The sequence below is a fragment of the Hippocampus zosterae genome, chromosome 10, assembly GCF_025434085.1.
Source record: "Hippocampus zosterae strain Florida chromosome 10, ASM2543408v3, whole genome shotgun sequence".
In the NCBI taxonomy this organism is placed as follows: Eukaryota; Metazoa; Chordata; class Actinopteri; order Syngnathiformes; family Syngnathidae; genus Hippocampus; species Hippocampus zosterae.
The window spans coordinates 8,111,822-8,134,009 of NC_067460.1; the positions used below are offsets into that span (position 1 = coordinate 8,111,822).

Here is a 22,188-nt window from a genome sequence, read left to right on the forward strand (position 1 = left end):
GCGAGAAAAAATTTAATCCCGTTAAAATTCATTTAAATTAATGCCAATAAAAACGCGCTAAACTGACAGCTCTAGTATATATATATATATAGAGAGAGAGAGAGAGAGAGAGAGAGAGAGAGAGAGAGAGAGAGAGAGAGAGAGAGAGAGAGAGAGAGAGAGAGAGAGAGAGAGAGAGAGAGAGAGAGGTTACATGGAAGTTGAATGCCCGGGAAATAGCTTTCGAGTCCTCGCTAAATTATTTGTTTGCATTTTTGTTCATATTTTTAATTATTTTATTTTATACACACACACACACGCCCGATGGTCAGCATGTCGGCCTCACAGTGCAGAGGTCCAGTGTTCGATTCCGGCTCCGGCCTTCCTTTGAGAAGTTTGCATTGTCTCCCCGTGCCTACCCGGGTTTTGTCCGGGTACTCCAGTTTCCTCCCACATTCCAAAAAAACATGTGTGGGAGATTAATGGAACACTCTGAATTGTCCCTTGGCGTAAGTGTGAGCACAAATGTTTTTTGGTCTATGTGCCCTGCGATTGGCTGATAACCAGTTCAGGGTGTGCCCTCCCCGAAGCAACTGGGATAGACTCCAGCACACCCCTCCACCCCTGTGAGGTTAAGCGGATCAGAAAATGGATGGATAGATATCGACTAAAATCTCATCACAAAACTTGAATGGTGGCATTAGGGCAAAGAAAAATAAAACCCAGTGCATGTAAGATGTAGTTGTACGGAGGGCACACAAACATTCGATGCAGGTCTCCATATACCACATACAGAAATCTTTCTCTTCCTCCATGTTATATTACTTTCAACCGCTAGGCCAGGAGGGTCATTACAGAAACAAACATTCATTCATTCATCTTCCTAACCGCTTGATCCTCACTAGGGTCGCGGGGGGTGCTGGAGCCTATCCCAGCTGTCTCCGGGCAGTAGGCGGGGGACACCCTGAATCGTTTGCCAGCCAATCGCAGGGCACACACAGACGAACAACCATTCACACTCACACTCACAGCTAGGGACAATTTAGAGTGTTCAATCAGCCTGCCATGCATATTTTTGGAATGTCGGAGGAAACCGGAGCACCCGGAGAAAACCCTCGCAGGCCCGGGGAGAACATGCAAACTCCACACAGGGAGGCCGGAGCTGGAATCGAACACGGTACCTCTGCACTGTGAAGCCGACATGCTAACCACTGGACTACCGTGGCTGAACTAGTTATCAGCCAATCGCAGGGCCCAGAAACAAACATTTCTTTAAATAATACAAGTTTCAGGGCTATAGCACCATCAAAGTATCTTGTTTTTTTTTTTAGTCATAGACTAGTCTCAATGAACACTTCACACACTGTTGCTTTTTGAAAGCCTCCATAAATATGGACAATTATTAAGTGAAATAATGCTGTAGGTGTCTTCCCTTGCTAGATAAAACAAGAAATGTGGTACATAAAAGGACAAAGAAAAAGTTTTCCATTCACATATTCTGCCTTCTTATGATGAAACAATAAATTAAGACTTTGATGCAAATTCATGCTCCTCTAATTTCAAACAAAATATTTTCTAAAACTCCTGGGTTGGGTCACAGCTAAAGTAAATTGGGTGTTGTGGTCTTCAACAGAAATGTGTTTGATGCATACCGCAGGCAGCCAATGGAGATGCTTATTGATCATGCAATGTAAAGTTTCTATTTGCCAGTTCTTTAATCCAAGGACTACCTGCAATCACAACAGGTCATTCATTATTGCTTGTAATCGGATGACGAAATGTAGCTTTTGAATATACTGAATTACATTAATCCATTCATCCATTTTCTGATTTGTTTTATAGTCACATGGGTCGCTGGCCGTGCTGAAACTTATCCCAGCGGTCTTCGGGCGGCAGGCGAGGGACACCCTGAACTGGTTGCCAGCCAATCGCAGGGCACACAGAGACAAACAACCACCCGTGCTCACACTCACACCTAGGGATAATTTTGAGTGTTCAATCAGCCTGCCATCATGTTTTTGGAATGTGGGTGGAAACCGGAGTACCCGGAGAAAACCCACACAGGCCCGGGGAGAACATGCAAACTCCACACAGGAAGGCCGCAGCCAGAATCGAACCCTGCACCTCTGCACTGTGAGGCCGGCGTGCTAACCAGTCGACGACGGGCCACATGGATGACCTTGTATTTGAAAAATGCTGCAACTTTGTGACTTGTTATGCAGCAAAAAGTAACTTTTCCGCTCAGGGTGTTGGTGTTGCCAGGCCACGACACTCTCTGAGACAGATGTTGAGCTCTGCTCAGCCATCTACACTTACCGTAATAACACCGGTGCTGGGAGTGAAGGTAGGATTCCTGGGGGTAGCCGGTCCAAACACTTGTGCACAGGCATGGATATGCCAAAAAAGGTTCAACTAGCAAACATCTTAAAGGTGACCACATACGAACAAGACACTTAAGGGAGGCACTGCAATGACCATTGTGCGGCAAGTACGCATACATTATTTAGCAATAAAAGTGCGCTTGTGAGAAAATAAGACACACACACACACACATACACATCAACTCCAGTGTATCCAAGTGACAAGATATTCATTTTGAGGGCAAGGGAAGGTCCATCAGGCGGGTGCATATACGTGCGCGGATGTGCGTGCGTTTGCGCGTGTCTGTCTCGTGTTCCTCCATTTCTGAGGCTTTCTGTCATACCTGAATTATCACATGATTTGCTCCCAGCCTCCACTAATACAGGATTGTTCATGACTGAGGGAATCATGAAACTACATTCACATGAAAACAAAATTCAGCTATTAGATGTCTAACCTACCATGTTTTTATGATTCATTATGTAAATTGCAAGAATTTGTACATGGCTGTGAAGCATTTTCTTACACGAAAACACCAGTGTGGCTCAGATATAAACATTTAGCCTTGATTAACACCTCCATTCAAACAAGAATTTGAGGAGGATGTAGGCAAAAGGATCTCTTTCTCTCTCTCTGTCCCAGAGAGAGAGAGAGAGAGAGAGAGAGATTTATTAAAACCTCATAAGTTCATAAGTGCTCTCAGTCTCAACCTTTCCAGATATGGAGAATATCAGTGAATTCTCAGGGAAAGGCTGAAATTGAGAGTGAAAAATGGAGCGCGAGACACATCCTGAGGGAAGTGAGGAATAGTGATAAGACCTGGATAAGTCTTGCTCTCTGTAATTGCCTCCTTGCTAATGCTTCACCACGAAACCAAGTGGGAGAGTGAAAGAGGATGATCGCCCAAGATGACGAAGGAGATTACATTTGTGATATCATTGTCAAAGGCAGAGAAGTCAAATACATAGATGGCAGTATGACAGAACAATGGCTGAATGAGTGGAGTGAATGGATGCAAAGTAGTGGGAGGAGCAAGTACACAGTGACCCAGATCCTCCCGCACGTTAGCATGGGAGGGAATCTAAGGCAGCGTCTGCAGAGCGGGAATACAGGATGAAGAAGACATATTGCATAGGAATAGCAACAAATACACCACCGAGAAAAAGTCCAACAACTAGACCATATCACTCCTACATATGTGTGGGGTCGTGTGTTTTTTTAACAATAGCTAGCTCTAATTGAGGACTAATGCATGCGTTGGCACCCATCCCGCATGGTTTCCTTTCGCAGCACGGAGGGAGTAATGGCGTCTTTAGCATAATGTTGAAACCAAAAACAACCCAGACCAAAGACAAGTTCATAAGCAACAGGAAACTCACACACAAACATAGTTCCTCCACTTGTTTATTCCTTTGCAGCTCAATAACAAAAAAGGCTAAATAACAGAGTGAAAGACAATTTCCAGTATAAACACGGGCTGGGCATGCATCGTTAAAAAGCTTTGTACACAAAGCTGTGCCCACCTGCTTATTTCGAGATTATTTAAGATGAAGAAAGTTACGCATAATCATCATCCGCTCATTAGCAAACACAATATACTGCTTAATGATAAACACCTATTAAGTGTCAAGCATTTAAAGGGTAACGTTTATGGAGCAATTGTTACTTTCTGCCTCGAATGGGAGTCACTCTCTCTCTCTCTCTCTCTCTCTCTCTCTCTCTCTCTATATATATATATATATATATATATATATATATATATATATATATGTATGTATATATGTAATAGATTGGTAGTAGCAATACAAAAAAAGAAGGATCTTGTCCTCCATACTCCATTCCCTTTTTGCATGTCTGCAAGGAGAGCACCCTATCATCTAGAAAAATGACACTCAGGTGTCACTTTGTGAGCCATAAGTGCTTTTTATCATTGAAACGTCGCACATTCCCGCACCATTTATGCCCATCCATTTGTCACTCGTCAATCACTGCTGGAGCTGATGATATCTGTGACCGCCTGTCAAGTCCCAAGTGTTTTCTCACTCATCTCCACCCCTCCAATCATCATGCACAGTGCTATATGCACACGGCCGCCCGTAGAAAATGCACAAGTAACGAGACAAATGCAAAGTCATCTTATGTTTGGACAATGAATTGCTCCGTTGCTGTTTTCTGGGTCGTTTCAGCACCAAGGACAGTGTTCCACTTTTCCGTTTTGCTATTTATCCCACTGCAGCATGATAATTCCCCCAAAATAGTATGTGTCATTCCCAAGGAAGCACCTAATGTTTCAACATCTTTCGCGTTTATTTGGAAAATGTCATATTTCAATATTAATCAATATTTTGATCTGCTATATTCAGCTAATAATGTATCGACTGTACTTATTTGATGGATGACTGCCAGCGGGACAGACACTGAGAAGATGCTCATACTTAAATAACATTTTTATCAATCAACGTGTAAGTGGAATCAAGCAGGATCAATTTTCAAAGCTGATCGTGTGATCGCGGAGCAACAACCGTCGTTCGCTCTCAGAGGTCCGCTCCCGCCGATATTGAAGACAATTTTCCTGTGTGCCGAGTCGTTTCTTTAACTTTGTCCAAGAAAATCTCTGACATATGACCATATTTTGTTATTTTTATGTGAACTGTTCTACGGTTGCAGCTGTTGTGAAAAGCATGATATAAATAAAGATGTATTGTACAAATGCTTGTGATGATCTATACAAGTCCATCAGCTCTGCCAGACCAACTTCAGCTTGTCAAAGGCTAGAATATGTGATGAGAACAAATTACTTTTTTGCGAAAATTGTCATTACCGAGTACATATAAGGAAGCAGATTTACAATGTGTGAGCATTTAACATCGAGGGATAATGGAGATGGGTTCATGTGCGTGTATTTCTCAGCTCGCAGCATGTGGGAACGTGCAATAAGAAGGAAACAATGAACGCTTGATTAATATGTTTGAGCGCGCTGCCAGTACCTGTCGATAATCATCAACCTTGCAAAACATTAGCAAATAGGCAGCGATAATGGTGTTTGTTTGAGTCGTGTGTGTTGACTGCCAATGAAGACCGAGCAGTAGCATGGAGGAAATGGGGATCTGATAATCTGGAGAGGCTGATCTACTATAAAATTGGTGTTGGCCTCAAGAAAAAAAAGACATTCTCCTCAGTCTTTGTCAAAACATTGAGCGCTGTTAACCAGCTGAATATTGTATTTTTGCAAGAAATCAATATATGAGGAGACAATCATCCAGCACTAAATGTAGTGGAAACTGGTTCCAGTAATTCGCATCAGTGTGTGTTCATGATCATGCATAATGCACGCATGCATAAATCCTACAATGATGCATTCAGACATACTGCTGAGAGCATTCATTTAATATTTTACCATAATTTCAAAGTAGGTACAAGTGTAACTGCAGACAAGACTTTTTTTTTTTTGTCATTAAAAAATGTCTCTTGTGGTAGAAAATGCTATCACGGACTCAAATAAATCTCAAAAAATGTTTTGACCGCCCAAATGTGTTGCACGACTTAAGAGTAGTGTGGAAGAATGTGGCTCGTGTTCACTCCTGTGCCCAGTCACGTTTATGGACCGTATTAACCTCAACAGAGCATGGCTCAAAAAAATATTCTTGCCCTTTTCTTTTGTAAATATGTTCAGCGGCACAGTGCCAATATCTCCTCCACATCTTTTGTTTGTCTCACTTCCCAGTGGCGTGTTATTCATGACAGGTTTTTGTGTTGAATAGACTGGTAAGGATTTTGTTTACTACTTTTTCTCAAAAATGCAAGTAAATGTTTTACATTCAGAATCTGCTAAAAAGAAAAAAATATTTTTAGTAGATTCTGAATCTGCCCTTGTATCTTCTCAAGCAGGTTTCAATCAGGTTCAAATCAGGTTTTTACTGGATAATAATTGGAACACTGGTGAATAGCAACATTTAATCAGAAATAACCTTGTGTCGCTGAACTAACTTTGTCTGTTTGATGCTGATTCTCAAAAAATGTCGTTCCTTTTTTTTCCAGCACGTCAAGATTTTGGAAATCTATAATCTTGCACAATGCTGATTCTACCATGTACCATCATTTGTAGCAAAATAAATAAATACATAAAAATCCAACATTTGGTAACGTAAACCTAAATTCATCATCCTCATTATTATTATGATTATTATTGGGTAAACCTGATGTGCATGGGGAAAAAATAAGATACTTCTACACATTGACCAGGGACGTAGAAACGGATGTCACGTTGACCTTTATAATGGAGGTGCCCAACCCAACTTTCAATCACATTATATATATATATACAGTGTATATATATATATATATATATATATATATATATATATATATATATGGGCGGCCCGGTAGTCCATTGGTTAGCACGTCGACTTCACAGTGCAGAGGTACCGGGTTCAATTGCAGCGTCGGCCTCCCTGTGTGGAGTTTGCATGTTCTCCCCGGGCCTGCGTGGGTTTTCTCCGGGTGCTCCGGTTTCCTCCCACATTCCAAAAACATGCATGGCAGGCTGATTGAACACTCTAAATTGTCCCTAGGTGTGAGTGTGAGTGCGAATGGTTGTTTGTTTCTGTGTGCCCTGCGATTGGCTGGCAACCGATTCAGGGTGTCCCCCGCCTACTGCCCGAAGACAGCTGGGATAGGCTCCAGCACCCCCCGCGACCCTAGTGAGGATCAAGCGGCTCGGAAGATGAATGAATGAATGAAAAATATAATCAAATGACAAAAATATTTAGCTACATAAAATACACCTGATCAATTTGTCAGCTTTTTATAAACATTTACACCAATGTCCAACATTAAGCATGGGTCTCCAATTTGCACAGCAAATCAATTAGGCTTAGGTGTCTGAATGACTATCCGCTGCCGATAACGGACAAAAGGAAAATATGATGAGGAGACACCCACTCGCTGTGCAATGCAGCCAGGACTCCGAGCGACTGAACAATGTGCTGGCATACATTCTTGGGCTGTTACGAAGCAACCTGCTTTGACATTTAAAACGACAAAGGAAGGTGAAGAAGAAAAAAAAACATCAGCATCAAAAAGAAAAGAAAAGGAAAGGAAATTGTCTGTGGTACTCTTATATGAAAAGAAAACGTGGCGCTGCAACCATTTCCAGCAAGTAGTCAAGGAGTAGTCAATGTTTTCTTGTTGTCTTCCAATGCTTTATTATAATTCCTTTCCAGTGACAACGTAAAAATGCTATTCAATTCACCTAACCTGCATACTTTTGGAATGCGGGGGGAAGCCTGGGTACCTGGAAAAACACGTTAGAATGGGGAGAACATGCTAACGTAACCCAGGAGGGCCTGAGCCAAGACTTAAACCCACAATCTCTCGACTGGTAAACAGATGTGTCGACTCAGCGTGCTGCCAAAATCAATGTTGATTAAATGGTGGCTCAAGGTTTTTATTTCTTTTCACTCACCAAAGCAGAATTACTATGCAACCAAATGAATGTGAATTGGTTCATTTTGTAAAAAAATAAATAAGTAAATGAATAAACAACAAGACTGTTGTGTTTTAACTTGATTTCAGGGAATTGACTGAATGTGTGAGTGTGTTATGTAGTTGAAGAGAAAATTAGCTTTTGGGAAAAAATAGACGTTGACAAGGAAAAAATAAAGACTAATGGTGTTTGCAAAGAAGGTACTACGTATTTGTCGATTTGTCCAAAGAGAGTACAGCATTGGAAGACTGGACAGATTTTATTGCCATTGATTATTTTGTTGAAAGATTTACAAGTATGCAAGTCACAGCAACACAGATTCTTGATCATTATTATTGTTTTTAAATAACAATAATATTGTTTTTAAAGTCCTTGTTATCTTTCTTCCACAATCCAGAGACTTGTTTTGTTGTTTTCCTGGCCACATTTGCGGGGCTCACAATCCTCAGTCAAAATTCGGCCACTTGTGTGGGTTCCAATAACTGCAAGATTAATTAAGATTAGGACTGCAAGATTCATAAACAGCTTTTATCCTCAAGCAATAATCCTTGTAAACAGACGACAATAACATTCATGAAATTAATTTGACTTAATGGCTGTTTTTCCAAATTGCATCGACTAAATGTGATTCTAAACGTTTGATTTTCTAATTTTCTTAAGTGCGTTGTGTGGGATGAAGTGATTATGACCAATAATGGAAAAGGACATAAGACAGTATTTTCAATTTGCGGCATTGAACTGGTGGTGCCAAGAGGAATATTTTCTCTGGCAGCAACATTATATTTGTGTGTGTGTTTTAGCTTTTATTTTTTTATGACGTATTGTATTCATGCATCAAGCAGGAGCAGAGTTTCAAACTCCATCTTATTTATCAATGGTACAGTGGTGTGAAAAAAATAGGATTCACCCGCTTCCTGATTTGTGTTCTTTGCATATTTATATCACATACAAAGGTTTCAGTTCGTCAAGTTCATGCTGTGAAAAAGTAATTGACCCCCCCCCCCCCCTGTTAAATTACACAGTAACTGTGACTAACAACAGTTTTGGGAAAGCTGAGTTCAATTTCACAGGCAATACCCGAGCACTACATTTGCTGAATCAATAAAACACATAAATAGAATCTGTCAGACAAAGTGAAGGAGGCTACAAGATCTCAAGGCACGATCTGAAAAATTCTGAGAAAAAAAGTTTTTGAAATCTGCCAGTCTGGAAAAGGTTACAAAGCCATTTCCAAGACTCTGGGGCTTCAGTAAACCACTGTCAGACCCATTATCCACAAATGGATAAAACTGGGAACAGTAGCAACCATTCCCAGGAGTAGTCGACCAGCAAAAATTACTCCAAGAGTGTGACAACAACTCCAGTTCAGGTCAGAGTTCACAGCCCAAACATATAAAAAAAACACACATAAACACACTGGCCAAAAATGGGATCCATGGGAAAGTCCCCAGGCAAAAACAACTGCTGTCCAAAAAGAGCACAAAAGATTGCCTCCCATTTGCCAAAATGAGATGATCTCATGACGTTTGGAAAAACATTCTGTGGACTGAAGAGTCAAAAGTTGATGTGTGAAGATGTGTGGCCCGTGACATCTGGGGGGAAAATGGCACAGCGTTTAATAAAAAGACTATTAGGCCAACAGTGAAGCATGTTGTTGGCAGTATGATGGTCTGGTGCTTTGCTTCCTCAGGACCAGGACAACTTACTATGATTGATTGGACAATGAATTCTGCTGTCTACCAGAAAATCCTGATGGAGAACGCCCGACAATCACATTGGGACCTGAAACTCAAGCGCTCTTCAATCATGCAGTAGGACAACGATCCGAGAAACAGAAATAAGTCCACCTATGAATGTCTGGAAAAAAAACACACAGGTTTTGGAGTGGCCAAGTCAAAGTCTGGATTTCAATCCAATTGTGACGCTGTGGTGTGACCTTAAACAGGGAGTTTATGCTAGAAAACCCTCCAATATGCCAGAGTTGAAGCAATTCTGCAAAGAAAAGTGCTCCAAAATTCCTCCACAGCAATATGAACGACTCATCACCAAGTAACCAAAAACGCCTGATTTCAGTTTTGCTGGTAACATAAACCATTATTAGGTTCAGAGGGCAATTACTTTTTCACATAGGGCAGGCTTCGATTTTTCTTTGTATGTGTTTGTGTGTTTGTGTGTGTGTGTGTGCGTGTGTGTGTGTGTGTGTTTTTGTGTGTGTGTGTTGGTGTGTGTGTGTGTGTGTGTGTGTGTGTGCGTGCTTTTGTGTGCCTGTGTCCAGATAAATTAAATTGGCATTCAGAAACTGCATTTTGTATTTCCTTGAGTTGAGTAAAATTGGTTTGAAATCTTTGTGTGTGATAAATATGCAAAGAACACAGAAATCAAGGGGGGCGGGCAGGGGGCGATACTTTCACAGTAGTGTGTGTATATATGTAAACTCAAGACTTACTCATGGTGTTGAATTAAATACTCCAACAGAGAAAGAACAATGATGGATGGGTGAACACAAATCTGCTACTACCACCAGAGAATAATAAAAATCAAACATTGACAAGAAATGTAATTCTTACTTCGTATTACTTGTGAAATGCCACTCAGCATGATGGAAATCCCTGCGTCAACTTCCTCCCATGCTCGAGTGTTGGGAGGGCACACGGACGTGTTTGTGTACACAAAACTTTTGGCGGGGTTCTTTTTGTTTTTTGTTGTTGCTAGAAATCAAGTAGATTTTTAGAACAAATTTATTCTTTTTTTTCTGTTTTTCTCCATTCTCAATCATGAATTCTCCGTGCCGCTGAACTCACTTTTACCATCGATATACATGAACTCAAATGTATTTCTCAACTCAACTGTATTTATAGAGCACTTTCAAACAGCCATCGCTGCATACAAAGTGCTGTACATGGAGCCACTATCATACATATAACTTAATTAGTGCCCCTTTTATTTAACAAAATGCTCCTTTTGCGCTGTGTGCCCACAGGTAACACGAGATGTTGTTTCAATTTGGAGGAAGGATTGGAGTGATGTGCAGCGGGCGCCATTTTGAAGGCGTAGACCCGCGATGATCCAGGACCTCCACTTCGTTTATTTCCATGTACTGTAGATCTGTGTCATTAGCGCACTTTTACAAAATAATTATGAATCCCTGAATTTTTAAGCCATTTCCATGCAGTTTGCTTTGTTGAAAATGTCAGTTGTGGCGACAATACAAAAAAGATCATTGGGTGTTGAAAATATTTCTTTGATCATAAATATTTACTCAAGAAATAGTAAGGTGTAAAACAGATACCAGTTAGGTGCATGAGGCCCACATGCCACCAATATTATTATAAAAGCAATCTATATATATATTGCGCGTCGTCCCGCACGCGGTCTGTCCTTCCGTCTGTCCCTTTTCAAAACGTACCTACTTCACCGTGCCGCAAGCGCGCCGCCACTGCGCCGCTCAGGCAGTGGCTCTCTACGATGGCGCGGGCATCTTAGGGAAAAAATGTTGTCTACCCACAAGCATTGCAATGAAATTGTTAGTTATTTAGTAGAGCTAAACATCTCTTTATTTTCGCGATAAGCAATGAAGATGAACAAAAAGTTGAACCAAGCAACAACACTTATGTGGGCCGAAGGCCCACCTTACCAGCCTTCCGCAGGAACTAGCTGATGAGCCGCCCGGAGGGCGGCGAACCACCACCTTACCAGCCTTCCGCAGGAACTAGCTGATGAGACGCCCGGAGGGCGGCGAACCAGCTAGTTTTATATATATTAAAACGCACAAATAGATATTATTGTTATATATATTCTGTATCAAATATGATGTATACATGCACATTAACAAGCATGGTCCCCATCTCCCACGAGTTCCAAAATCCCATCTGTGCCCTCGGCGCAGAGCAAAGCAGCATTATTCAATATCTGTGATTTTCCTCCATATTGCTGAGCCCTGCCCGCCTAACTGCAATGGCCCAGCTTGGATTTGGCCCACATCTTGTTTCAAAGTCTTGCTGGAGGATTTATAGCATGCCCTATAATGCACATTCTCCTGACAATAAGCAAAGATGAATGCGTCTGGGTTTGTCTTCCTCCCACTTTTTCACATGTTGTATAAACACAACAACCAGAGACACATCATCACACACATACAGAAGCCGTTTATTAAAATTCCAGAACTGTGTCAATTAAATCAGATCTCCCCAACATCATTATAGAGTCGTTTCTTACATGCACAACTGACAGGAGAAATGTACCACATTTTTATCTGGACATAAGGAAGCGGCAAAATGGTTCCACCAACAAAGAGAAGCAGTGGGAAGCTGAATTAAAATACACTGTCGATAATGAGCTATCTAAATTCAGAGTTTATATTGCTGGGAATTACACAAAAGCGTGGCTCCAGGCAGCACTGGCAGAAATTCGGCAGCTTTTTTCTGCTTCACTGCCTCATGATTCTCCCTGTCGAGAGGCAACACACGGTCGGTCCTGGTGAGAGCGTCCGAGCCGCTGAATGTATCTGCAGGGCAATATTTTAGTTTATACCAACATCTTTTCTGCATACTTGGTGGCTGTCAACATGTTTGCCGCAATCTGTCGCTCTCCCCCATGTGCTTGGCCAAACACACCTAAACACACTTGCATGCACAGCACAGGATGTTAGCTCTCTAAGCTCTGATTGCTGACAACTCTGAAGCACATACTAAGTGGATACACACACATTTAGACACACGCGGCAACTTTAAAAGGATGACTCGAGGGTGACAGCGGTTAAAGAAGGCTGCACAGCCACGGTCTCCTGGAACGAAACGGTGGCTAAACAGAAAATGACAGCACTACCGGCTCTTCAAAGTTATCTGGAAAACAGCATTGCGGACGAGCGCTACAATAGTGCAGCCTGCAACACAAATGAAATGAAAGTACTATTTTAGTTTTAATATCAAAAACTGTCAGAGGTATTAGGTTGGCACATTTTTGCAAGATGTTTCTTTATCCTTTACTGGAGAAAGAAAAAAAGCCAGTTGAATCCTTGTATACAAGTACTTCACTTAACTGAGTGTCAGCTACATGTATAAAATAGTACCGTATTTTCCGGACTATAAGCCGCAGTTTTTGTCATAATTTGGCCGGGGATGCGATTTATACTCTGGAGCAACTTATGTGTGAAATTATTCACACGTGATTGTCATTTCACATGTAATTTTCAAATTAAACCACCAGAGGGCGATCTTGGTCTGTGTTGATAAATCAACGACGAGTCTGATGTAAGCGACGTAGAAGATAAAGCGGTGCATTGTCTACCTCCCGAGTTGGGGGAGTCGTTTGAAAAGTGGATGAAGATTTCATTGGATTTAGTGATTTGGAGTGAAACTGATAGTTTGGTAAACTTGTTAGCATGTTTTTTATGCTAGAGTTATCTGAATAACTCTTAATATGTTACGTCGTTACTGACATTATCAGACATGTCAGTCATGTAACATTAGTATATTGTACACTTATTCAGCCTGTTGTTTTCTATTTTATTTTAATTTTAAATTGCCTTTCAAGATGGCATGTACCTGTGTGTTTTTGGTGTTGGATTTTATCAAATTATTTTCCCCCAAAAATGCGACTTATACTCCAGTGCGACTTATGTAATATATATTTTTTTCCTTCTTAATTATGCATGCTGATGCGACTTATAATCAGGAGCGATGTATAAATCGAAAAAAAACTATGCTTGGATTATTCTTATGTTTTTTTTTAACAATTAGTACAGTGCATATTTTAACGTCTTGCTTCTTTTCTTCTCACAAGACATACATTTGAATACTTTGCGGATGCCTCTAGAAATCTGGCATACAGGAATGTGTAAACACACAATTGGTCAAAGAAAATATGTTCCACACAAGAAGTCTTCCCAAATCGACTAAAAAAAATGACAACATCAAAATACATATCAACAATCATGCATAACGTGCACAGGTACGGTCTCTAATCAACAGTGAATGGCGCTGGGTTTTCCAGCCTGACAAAATTAACACGCAACTTTGAACCTTCAGAGTGGTCGTGTGAAACTTTTAGCTTGTTTTCACAACACTCATATTTTTAAAATGCATTGCCAACATTTTTTTTGTTTTTGGGCCTCATTCTTTTAATGTTCTCTCATATAAAATGAATGTCACAGCGTAAAACTTGTGATCAGTCATTTTCCTTTCCACAAGCAAGGTCATTCAGTCCCTGATAAATGGACGAATAAAGCAATTCAGGAGATAGAACATACGTATCAGTCTGACGATGCTTGTTCAACAAGGTTAAAGCTTAAAAGTGGAGGCCAGGTCAAGGCCTGCGTGTGTTTTCATTGCAGCTGGCCAAGCACCGACAGGGAGGTTCTTACCTGTGTCACAAGACCCCAAGGGCGACACCTTTATACACTCGTAGTGTCTCGGAGCAGACAGACCAAATTGACAGGTGTCACCTTGTTATTATTCTCCAGTGCCAAAGCTCAGTCTGCAGGGAGTTGATTAGCAAGAACCTGTTGCCACATTTACTCACGGCACAGTGCCAAGCTCATGAGAGAATTGAGCAGACAAGCCGCATCGGGGACACTGGTCGACCTAAAATTAGCTCAGCGATGAAGTGAGACTGCCAACGGCATGGCACATATTTATAACATATGGGCACCATTATCACATATCTGTTGCTTTTTTTTTTAATTCTCATTTGCGAATCCCAGTTATATATTAAATTAGTGTGTTGATAAATCCCAACGTTTCATTTACGTCTAGTGTACATAACACATATGCTGACTTCCGACATATGTACCTACCGACTGCTGTCAGGCTGCTGAACAAACACACATGAAAACCTGGACTAACCCCATTCACCCATTGTAAATAGCACAGCCACCTTATGCAGCATATTATGCAGTAATATACATGTATATGCTTGTATCTATATTTTATATTTCACATTGCATTCTGTACTGCGTACAGTTCATTTTTCTTCAACATTATTTTGTGCATGAAATACTTTTTTTTTCTTTTCTACACCCCCCCCCCCCCTTTCAATTTTGCTGCTGTAGATTACAAATTTCTCCATTGCGGAATAAATAAAGGTTTTCTTATCTTATTTTGATTAAAGTAAACTAAAGACAATCTAGATTGATCTCGTAAAAAAACCAAATTATTTCAATGTTACTGTGGTGGTAATGAGTTTTTGTGACCACAAACATATGCACAGTCCAAGCATCTGTTTATATTTTTTTTCTGTAACACTAGTGATTCAAACTAAGCACAGACCACGATACAACTGAATTCGATAAATTTTAACGTTGCTTTCGCCTTCAGCTGATAAGAAAAAAGATGTCCTCCCGTGCAGCATGATAGCGCTGTTGTCTATGTCTTATCCAGTTGTTTCAAATGCAAACACACTGAAATTGACTACAGTACCCTTAATTATAGGTCTACGTGATTAAATAAGATAAATCTTAAAGAGTAAGGATTATATAATGTCTACAATAATATATATTATGGACGAAAAGTAAATCTACCCAACACCTTGAAGGAGAAAAACTACTTTAAAATGAACTTAGAATGTCACTTGAAACTTGAGCGATGTTACAAATCAGATACAAACCCAGATCAGTCCAAAATAAATGTCTATAATAAAGACATGATGATCTAACTACCGCCCTGATGCTGTAAGAAAAAAATGATACCCCGAAGTGTTATAAAGCACCATGTACTCTCAACAGACCCTTTTTGTGGTCCACCTGCACGATCCCGAAATGAATTTAAAAACCGAGAGTTGTATTGACGATTTTGCAGAAACAGCAATGCTCAGCGTTGAATGTGATTGATTGCATTCAATTTAACAGCGCGATTAGGACTGCAGGTGTAGTTTTGGAGTAGTGTGGAATTACAATGTATCATATTAGTTTTATATATATCTCTCTATAGGCTTAATGACAGTGCCATCATATTATAAACTGCTCTCAGTTTCATATAATAATAATATATTGTGTATTAAATTGTATTCCATTGTGTAAGTGCACTCAATATTGGGTGCAATTTATAATCAGGTGAAAGAAAGGAGGTAAAATAACAGAGGTGAGAGAGAGAGAGAGCAAACAGCAGCAATTAGTTGTCTGCATCAGTGTGTACCAACATGGGCTCCAGCGAGTGAGCATCCCACCACACAGTACGGTGACGTTTTGCCCTTCACATACATCCCAAGCACTACGAGTAGAGTCTTTCCTACCTTTGGAGTGAGCCGCGCTCAAGCACACAGCGACCACAGCCAACACACCGGCTACTGTCAGCATCTTCGAGGCGGAGACCTCTTTTCCTCTTCTACTTTCCGTTGGATATTTCTCTCTTTTTTTTCCTCTCCTTCCTCTTTCCGCGCTCTTACTGTTGTTCACCGCTTCCACTCCTCTCTGACTAGATGCGGGACAAGGCTGGCAGCGTGCTGTTGAAAGACGGAAACGCGGGTGGGGGAGCGTTCGCGTCGGTGGAAAGGGAGCAAGTGGAGAGCTTTCGGCGGAAACTGGACGAGAAGCCGGCAATAGCCCGGGACTGGACCGATGTACACGTCATAGGGAGGAGAGCCATGCCTTCTTTCGCTTTCTCCTTGCAAAAGCCCTCCCTCGTTATCGCTCATCCTCCTCCTATCCGCTGCACGCATCGCCACACGCTCACACATGAATTTACGAGCAATATTTCGTTACAAAAACTCTTGATATGGTTGCCACCTTTGTGGTGTTTATTGCTTATTGCATATTGCTTACATTGCAGTCGTGTCAAACTCATCTCACATTGTGGGCCACATACGGCCCCGCTAGATGTGAAGTGGGCCTGCCCATTAAAATTACACCATACTATGTTATAAAAAACAAAATAAAATGTCGTTCCTTCTTTTTGGTCTAAAGAAGCACAATAACATTAGGAAAATGTTGAAATTTAATGAACATGTCTTTGACAACACATTTCATGAAGCACTTTAGATTTCCTTTCGACAAATGTGCAATTTACATTTAGCATTCACATATATGCATTGCAACTCATCCCACTGACTGTACAAAGGCGCAAAACAAATAATTGGTACAGTGATCCCTCGCTATTCCGCGGTTCGTTTATTGCGGCTTCAGTGCATCGCGGATTTTTTCAAACATATTCATATTTTTTTTTCATATACTGTACATGGAGTACAGTACTGTATATGTTGCTCTATGTGACTCGCTGTTGTTTTGCTGACTTTCGCAGCTTCTCGCAGACCGTTTGTGAAATAAAATAAAATATATATATGTTAATTGGTCGCTACTTCACGGATTTTCGTTTATCGGGGGTGGTTTTGGTCCCCATTAACCGCGATAAACGGGGGACTACTGTATTGAAAAATATAGTAATGCATTTAAGATTGAACGAGATTCATAAAGAAAGGAATGTTTAAACCATTTACACGTGCATATAAAATCTAAATTTAATCCGTGCCTACACCTTACAAACTAAGGAGAGTGCTATTAAATGTGTAAAGAATAAAGTATTCACATGTCCTTGATAGCGTCTGCTGTGTTGGGCCTGTCTCAGTGACAGACTGAGACTGTTGTTGTCTTCTTCTCTGATCAAAACAGTATGTCCCTAAGCGGATACTCCATTAATTGCACCTTATTAAAAATATGAATTCCGTGTCTTTTCTACTTTTTTTCCACTTTTAAATTATCCTGCGGGCGACTCCCCTCTTATAGCGTTTTATTTCGTTTTTAAAGGGTTAAAGTCTGACGCACAACCTTGCACGGCAATGAACTTGCATAGCAACACTTACAGATAGCAGCAGTATGTGTGATACAATTTAACAGTTAATTTGAAAATGGAAGTTAACAATGTTAAGTGTCAAATTTCTTTTACACTGTGTAGTTATGCGGACCATTATATGCCTATTTTTTTCAGTGTGCGAGAGTAGTGACTACTTCAGTTGTAACACTTAATTCAGGGGAGTTTTATCATTTTTGACCAATTTAAAAACGTGAGTTAGCATTTCCACCTCACAGTGCAGAGGTGGAGGATTCGATTCCGGCTCCGGCCTTCTTGTGTGGAGTTTGCATGGTCTCCCCGTGCCAGCCTGGGGTTAACCACCCGGTACTCTGGTTTGAGAGAGAGAGAGAGAGAGAGAGCTGCGAGATGGGAGGCTAAACTAGTCTTTTGTGTTGCAATTAGGAGTGGTATAGAAATTCTACAGTGGTATAGCATTCTGGGCCAAAGGGTGCAGTTGTGATCGGAATGTCTGCCTCACAGTTCAGAGGTTGAGGGGTTTGTAATTCAGCACAAGCCTTTCCCAAGTGGTTGTTTTCATGTTTTCCCTGTACTTACAGTTTTGGATGGATGGATAAAATGTAAGGCACGTAACATTATTCTGAGGTGCGTTTTTAGACATTTGGCTCTTCTCATGTAATTATTTCCTTTTAAAAAATGTACAGTAGTTCTATACCACTGCAATTACAAGCACAAAGTGTATTTTCTTAGCTGACATTAAAAAAAAATATCCTCTCCAAAGGCATGACTTCGCCTTTCAGATAAAAATAAGAAAAATATTATTGGTAGTCTGTTTACTGTGCTCAGATAGTTAACCTAGCATCAAGTTATTTAATGCAGTGAGGCTTTAAAATGCTCTCTATGTTTAGACCATGTCATTGCTTTCTGAAATATGCAAACCAATGAATAAATAATGCCGTTTTTCAACATTAAATGTGTGCGTAGGCTTTTATTGGCATGTGTGTGAGAGTGCCAGTGCTTCCCACCCCCCACCCACCCAGAAGGATTAATAAAACATTACGTTTCTCAACTTTACTGAGTAGCCCTATGAGCAGAACCACATTTCTCTCGGTTTCATCGCTGCAAGTTAAGAATTGTTCTGGATGGAACCAGGAAGATGATGTTTTCCAAACTTGTTTAAATGATTTTAAAAAAAAGACACATATTTTTACAACCGGGAAATATTTACATTTTAACGAATGTATGTATTTCTGTATACGCACTGTATATACACGCAAAATTAATGTGTTTTTCTCTAGGTGTTTATAGTCGTGGGTCGTGAGGGGGGGGGGGGGGGGGCACAGAGTAAAGTAAAAGCAGTTTAATGTGTAAAGCCATTGCACTGTTGTGTTCCAAGCAACATACGATGATTGAGCAATTTATTGTGCTGTGTAATGTGTTCACAGTAGTTGCACTTTTTTTTTTGCAAAAGAAGCATAGAGTAACTTCGCCTTCTTTCATCTCCAGATTTGTTACATTTGACCTTTGTCTCTAATAACCTGCCACAAAGCGCGAAGGATCCAGTGAGTCACCGGATAATGCTTTACATGAGTTGTTTTGCTGCTGCAGAACGCAGTACATATTTTTAGTGCTTTGCAGAGATTTATGAGTAAGAGTAAAACAACGGTATCCAAATATTTATTACGCTTCACTGATCTCCGAGGAGAAATTCGAGTAGGATTCTCTTTCCGCTGTGAGGAGATATAAGAGTCAGTGCTTTGTTTTGTGGCTCTCGGGCACTGATCCTAGAAATCTATATTTTTGTTGTATTTTGTTTTTGATAATGGTTTATTGGCAAATGTCTACATTTTATTTTATCCGAATACGCTTTCCCTCCACAAGTAAGTTATGGGAACAGTGAAGTATATCCCTTTATTATTGCAGTTGGGCAGTTTGATTGCAAAAGGTGAATATGAAACAATATATCGACATTTAAACTTTTATCTTCAGCTATAGATACAAGGTACAGCTTACACAGACGAGCCTAAAACCATTTGGGGCTGAAGTTTATGGACGGATGATAGCAGCAAAATGAACTCAGAAAGCTACAGAAACATTTTCTTTGACTAATAAAAGGGAAAGTCAGGTCAAAAATTGTCTGAGCCCGGTATTGTGATTAATGTTACCTTTGTGGAGTATGAATTACTCAGCAAAATCCACCCGTTTTAAACCATCTCGGCTCTCTGGTACTCTCTGTAGTTTCATCTCACATTCCAAAAAGATGTGCACTAGACTCTAAATAGCCCTCAGCTGTGAATGTTTGTCCATGTGCAAACTGCGTGATAAGCATGAAACTGACGATGGCAAGTCTTCACCTCACATCAAGATGTTTTGATGCCTAGCACAAGTCTAGTGCAAAGTACAGTCTGACTATGAGCATGGGAAGTTTTCTTTCTTTTGGTATTTTCGTGGACTTGCAACTTCAAAGGGGTGTTTGCGCCATTGTGGGAGTGAGCACCCCTTCCTAGTTTCTTTCCTGGCCAATTCAAATGGTTCCCTTCATTCCCTTCAAATTCAGTACAGGAGAGATGTGCAGTCTACAAGGTGGGAGCATAAACAGACTTGCAGGAGGCTGTGCATGATATTGGCATGTGCAAAGTCAAAGAAACTACCAGAAGATCTCCACTTGAGTATGATGTGTAGTGTTTGTCAGCCATATTTAAATTTTGTTTCAGTTTTAGTCCAGTATCCATCATGCTTATGAGTTTTTCGCATTTAACTGACTTCATTCCGTTGTCATTTAGTCACGTTTTAGTCGAGCATTTTAGTCTGAGTGTATGGCAGGGCTTTTACCCTGCCTTCTGTGGAAAGCTGGGAAATTAAATCAACTTCAGTTTGCTCGACATGTCAAAGTCACATAACCTTCTGTTCTTATTGCTCAAATTGTTCCTCTTCTCAACTTGTTTTTCTTAACCCTTATCTCCCTTCTCGAGCGCCTTCCTCCTCTCCTCATTAATCCCTTAATAGAGAGCTCATTCTTTTCCAGAGATCCCCAGTCACCATTTCTATGTGTTCCATCTTTCTTCCCGTATCTCTTTTTGCAGCCGCTCCGCTCCTTTTCTGGTCGTCGCCACATGGCCTAATCACTCCATTGTCAATGCATCCACATCTCTCTATCAGCACCTCTCCAACCCTACCTTCTTGTAAGTGTGTGTGACAAAGTGCAGTGACTCAGGATACTCTCACTGACAGGTGGCCCAGGAGGGAGAGAGACTCAAAAACATTATCCACCTGGTGTTTGCCCCCTAGCTTTCCAGAGTAAGTGCAGCAAGTGCTATCTACATCATGCAGAGGTCGAAAAAAACATTAGTCAACTTACCCATGTGACAACAAGTCACATGGGTGTGTGTGTATATATATATATATATATATATATATATATATATATTCATTCATTCATTCATCTTCCGTACCGCTTGATCCTCACTAGGGTCGCGGGGGGTGCTGGAGCCTATCCCAGCCGTCTCCGGGCAGTAGGCGGGGGACACCCCGAATCGGTTGCCAGCCAATCGCAGTATATATATATGGGGGATGTTTTTTTTAACGTGTTCAGTTTCAAACATAATATGGACATGCACTCACAACCTAATGCAATATTTGCTGTGAGTTGTTCTGGGTCAGATAAATTGGATCTTCAAAATCGAACATTGATATGATTCACTTATTGCGGCTTGCTGGGTATTTACGGCAACATCATGTCACATGAAATTGTTCATTCTGACGTTGACAAGTGCATTTCCATCCTTTTAAAGGGGAAGTCACGTGGTCTAGAATAAAATATGTATGTTTATATTTGGGTGTTCTTTTTTTACACACCATTGTGTATTGTAATATACACCAGGGTGGCTTTCTTTTGAACATCGACAACGTTTTCACTGGATTCTGTTTCTTTCTAATTGCATTCATTTTGAGTTCCCTTACTGTTTGGAACAATATTTTGTTCCACAGTTATCCAATTAAACATTATAAAATTCAGACCAGTTTTTCTTTATAGTCCCCTTTGTTACTAAAGAAATAGGCAGGAAAGCCTTCAAGTCATTGGCCCCCTCAAACTGGAATTCCTGCTGAAATTATTAATGGTGCAGGGGAGGCGCTGACTTCCCTGCCTGCTCTGTTCTCACGTACCAACACCGTATATAAAACAAAAGTGCATCTTGACAGTCTTGACAGATCCAAGGAAAATGAGAGATTCAACAGTCCATAGTTTTGATAAAGCAGCTAAGGACATTCGAAGGAAAAGCACAGTGAACATCTGCAAATTAAGACAGCAAGAACTAAAACATGAACCTTGTTGTCAATCCTCAAAGTGTCCCTCAGATCTTTTCACCGAGTCCGTGAACCTGAAGAGGTGGACGCTGTATTGACTGCCAGCTGAATCAACACTAATGCATGCTCCTAATAAACCACTGCTGATTGATGCAGCTCCAGTCCATGAAATTCAAAGCAGGTTGTTTTATTGAAGCTGTTGCGATATCTTGAAAAGACCACACTCTCTGGGATGTTCACTACACACACAGCCAAATGAGCTCAGCATCTGTCGAAAGATTTCCTTCTATTGGCAGCCCACTCATTGAGCTGAATTAAGCT

At 40.7% G+C, this 22,188-nt stretch overlaps 1 protein-coding gene across 1 annotated transcript in view; it reads right to left on the reverse strand.

Annotated features, from left to right (window-relative positions):
* The window catches only part of LOC127609129 (calsyntenin-2-like), a 203,736-nt gene extending 187,278 nt beyond the window's left edge, over positions 1–16,458 (reverse strand). Inside the window, exon 1 of the mRNA XM_052078868.1 lies at positions 16,052–16,458. Within this exon, the coding sequence (XP_051934828.1) occupies positions 16,052–16,115 (64 nt within the window). The 5' untranslated portion in view covers positions 16,116–16,458. The remainder of the gene's footprint in view (positions 1–16,051) is intronic.
* Between the last annotated feature and the right edge of the window lie 5,730 nt (positions 16,459–22,188).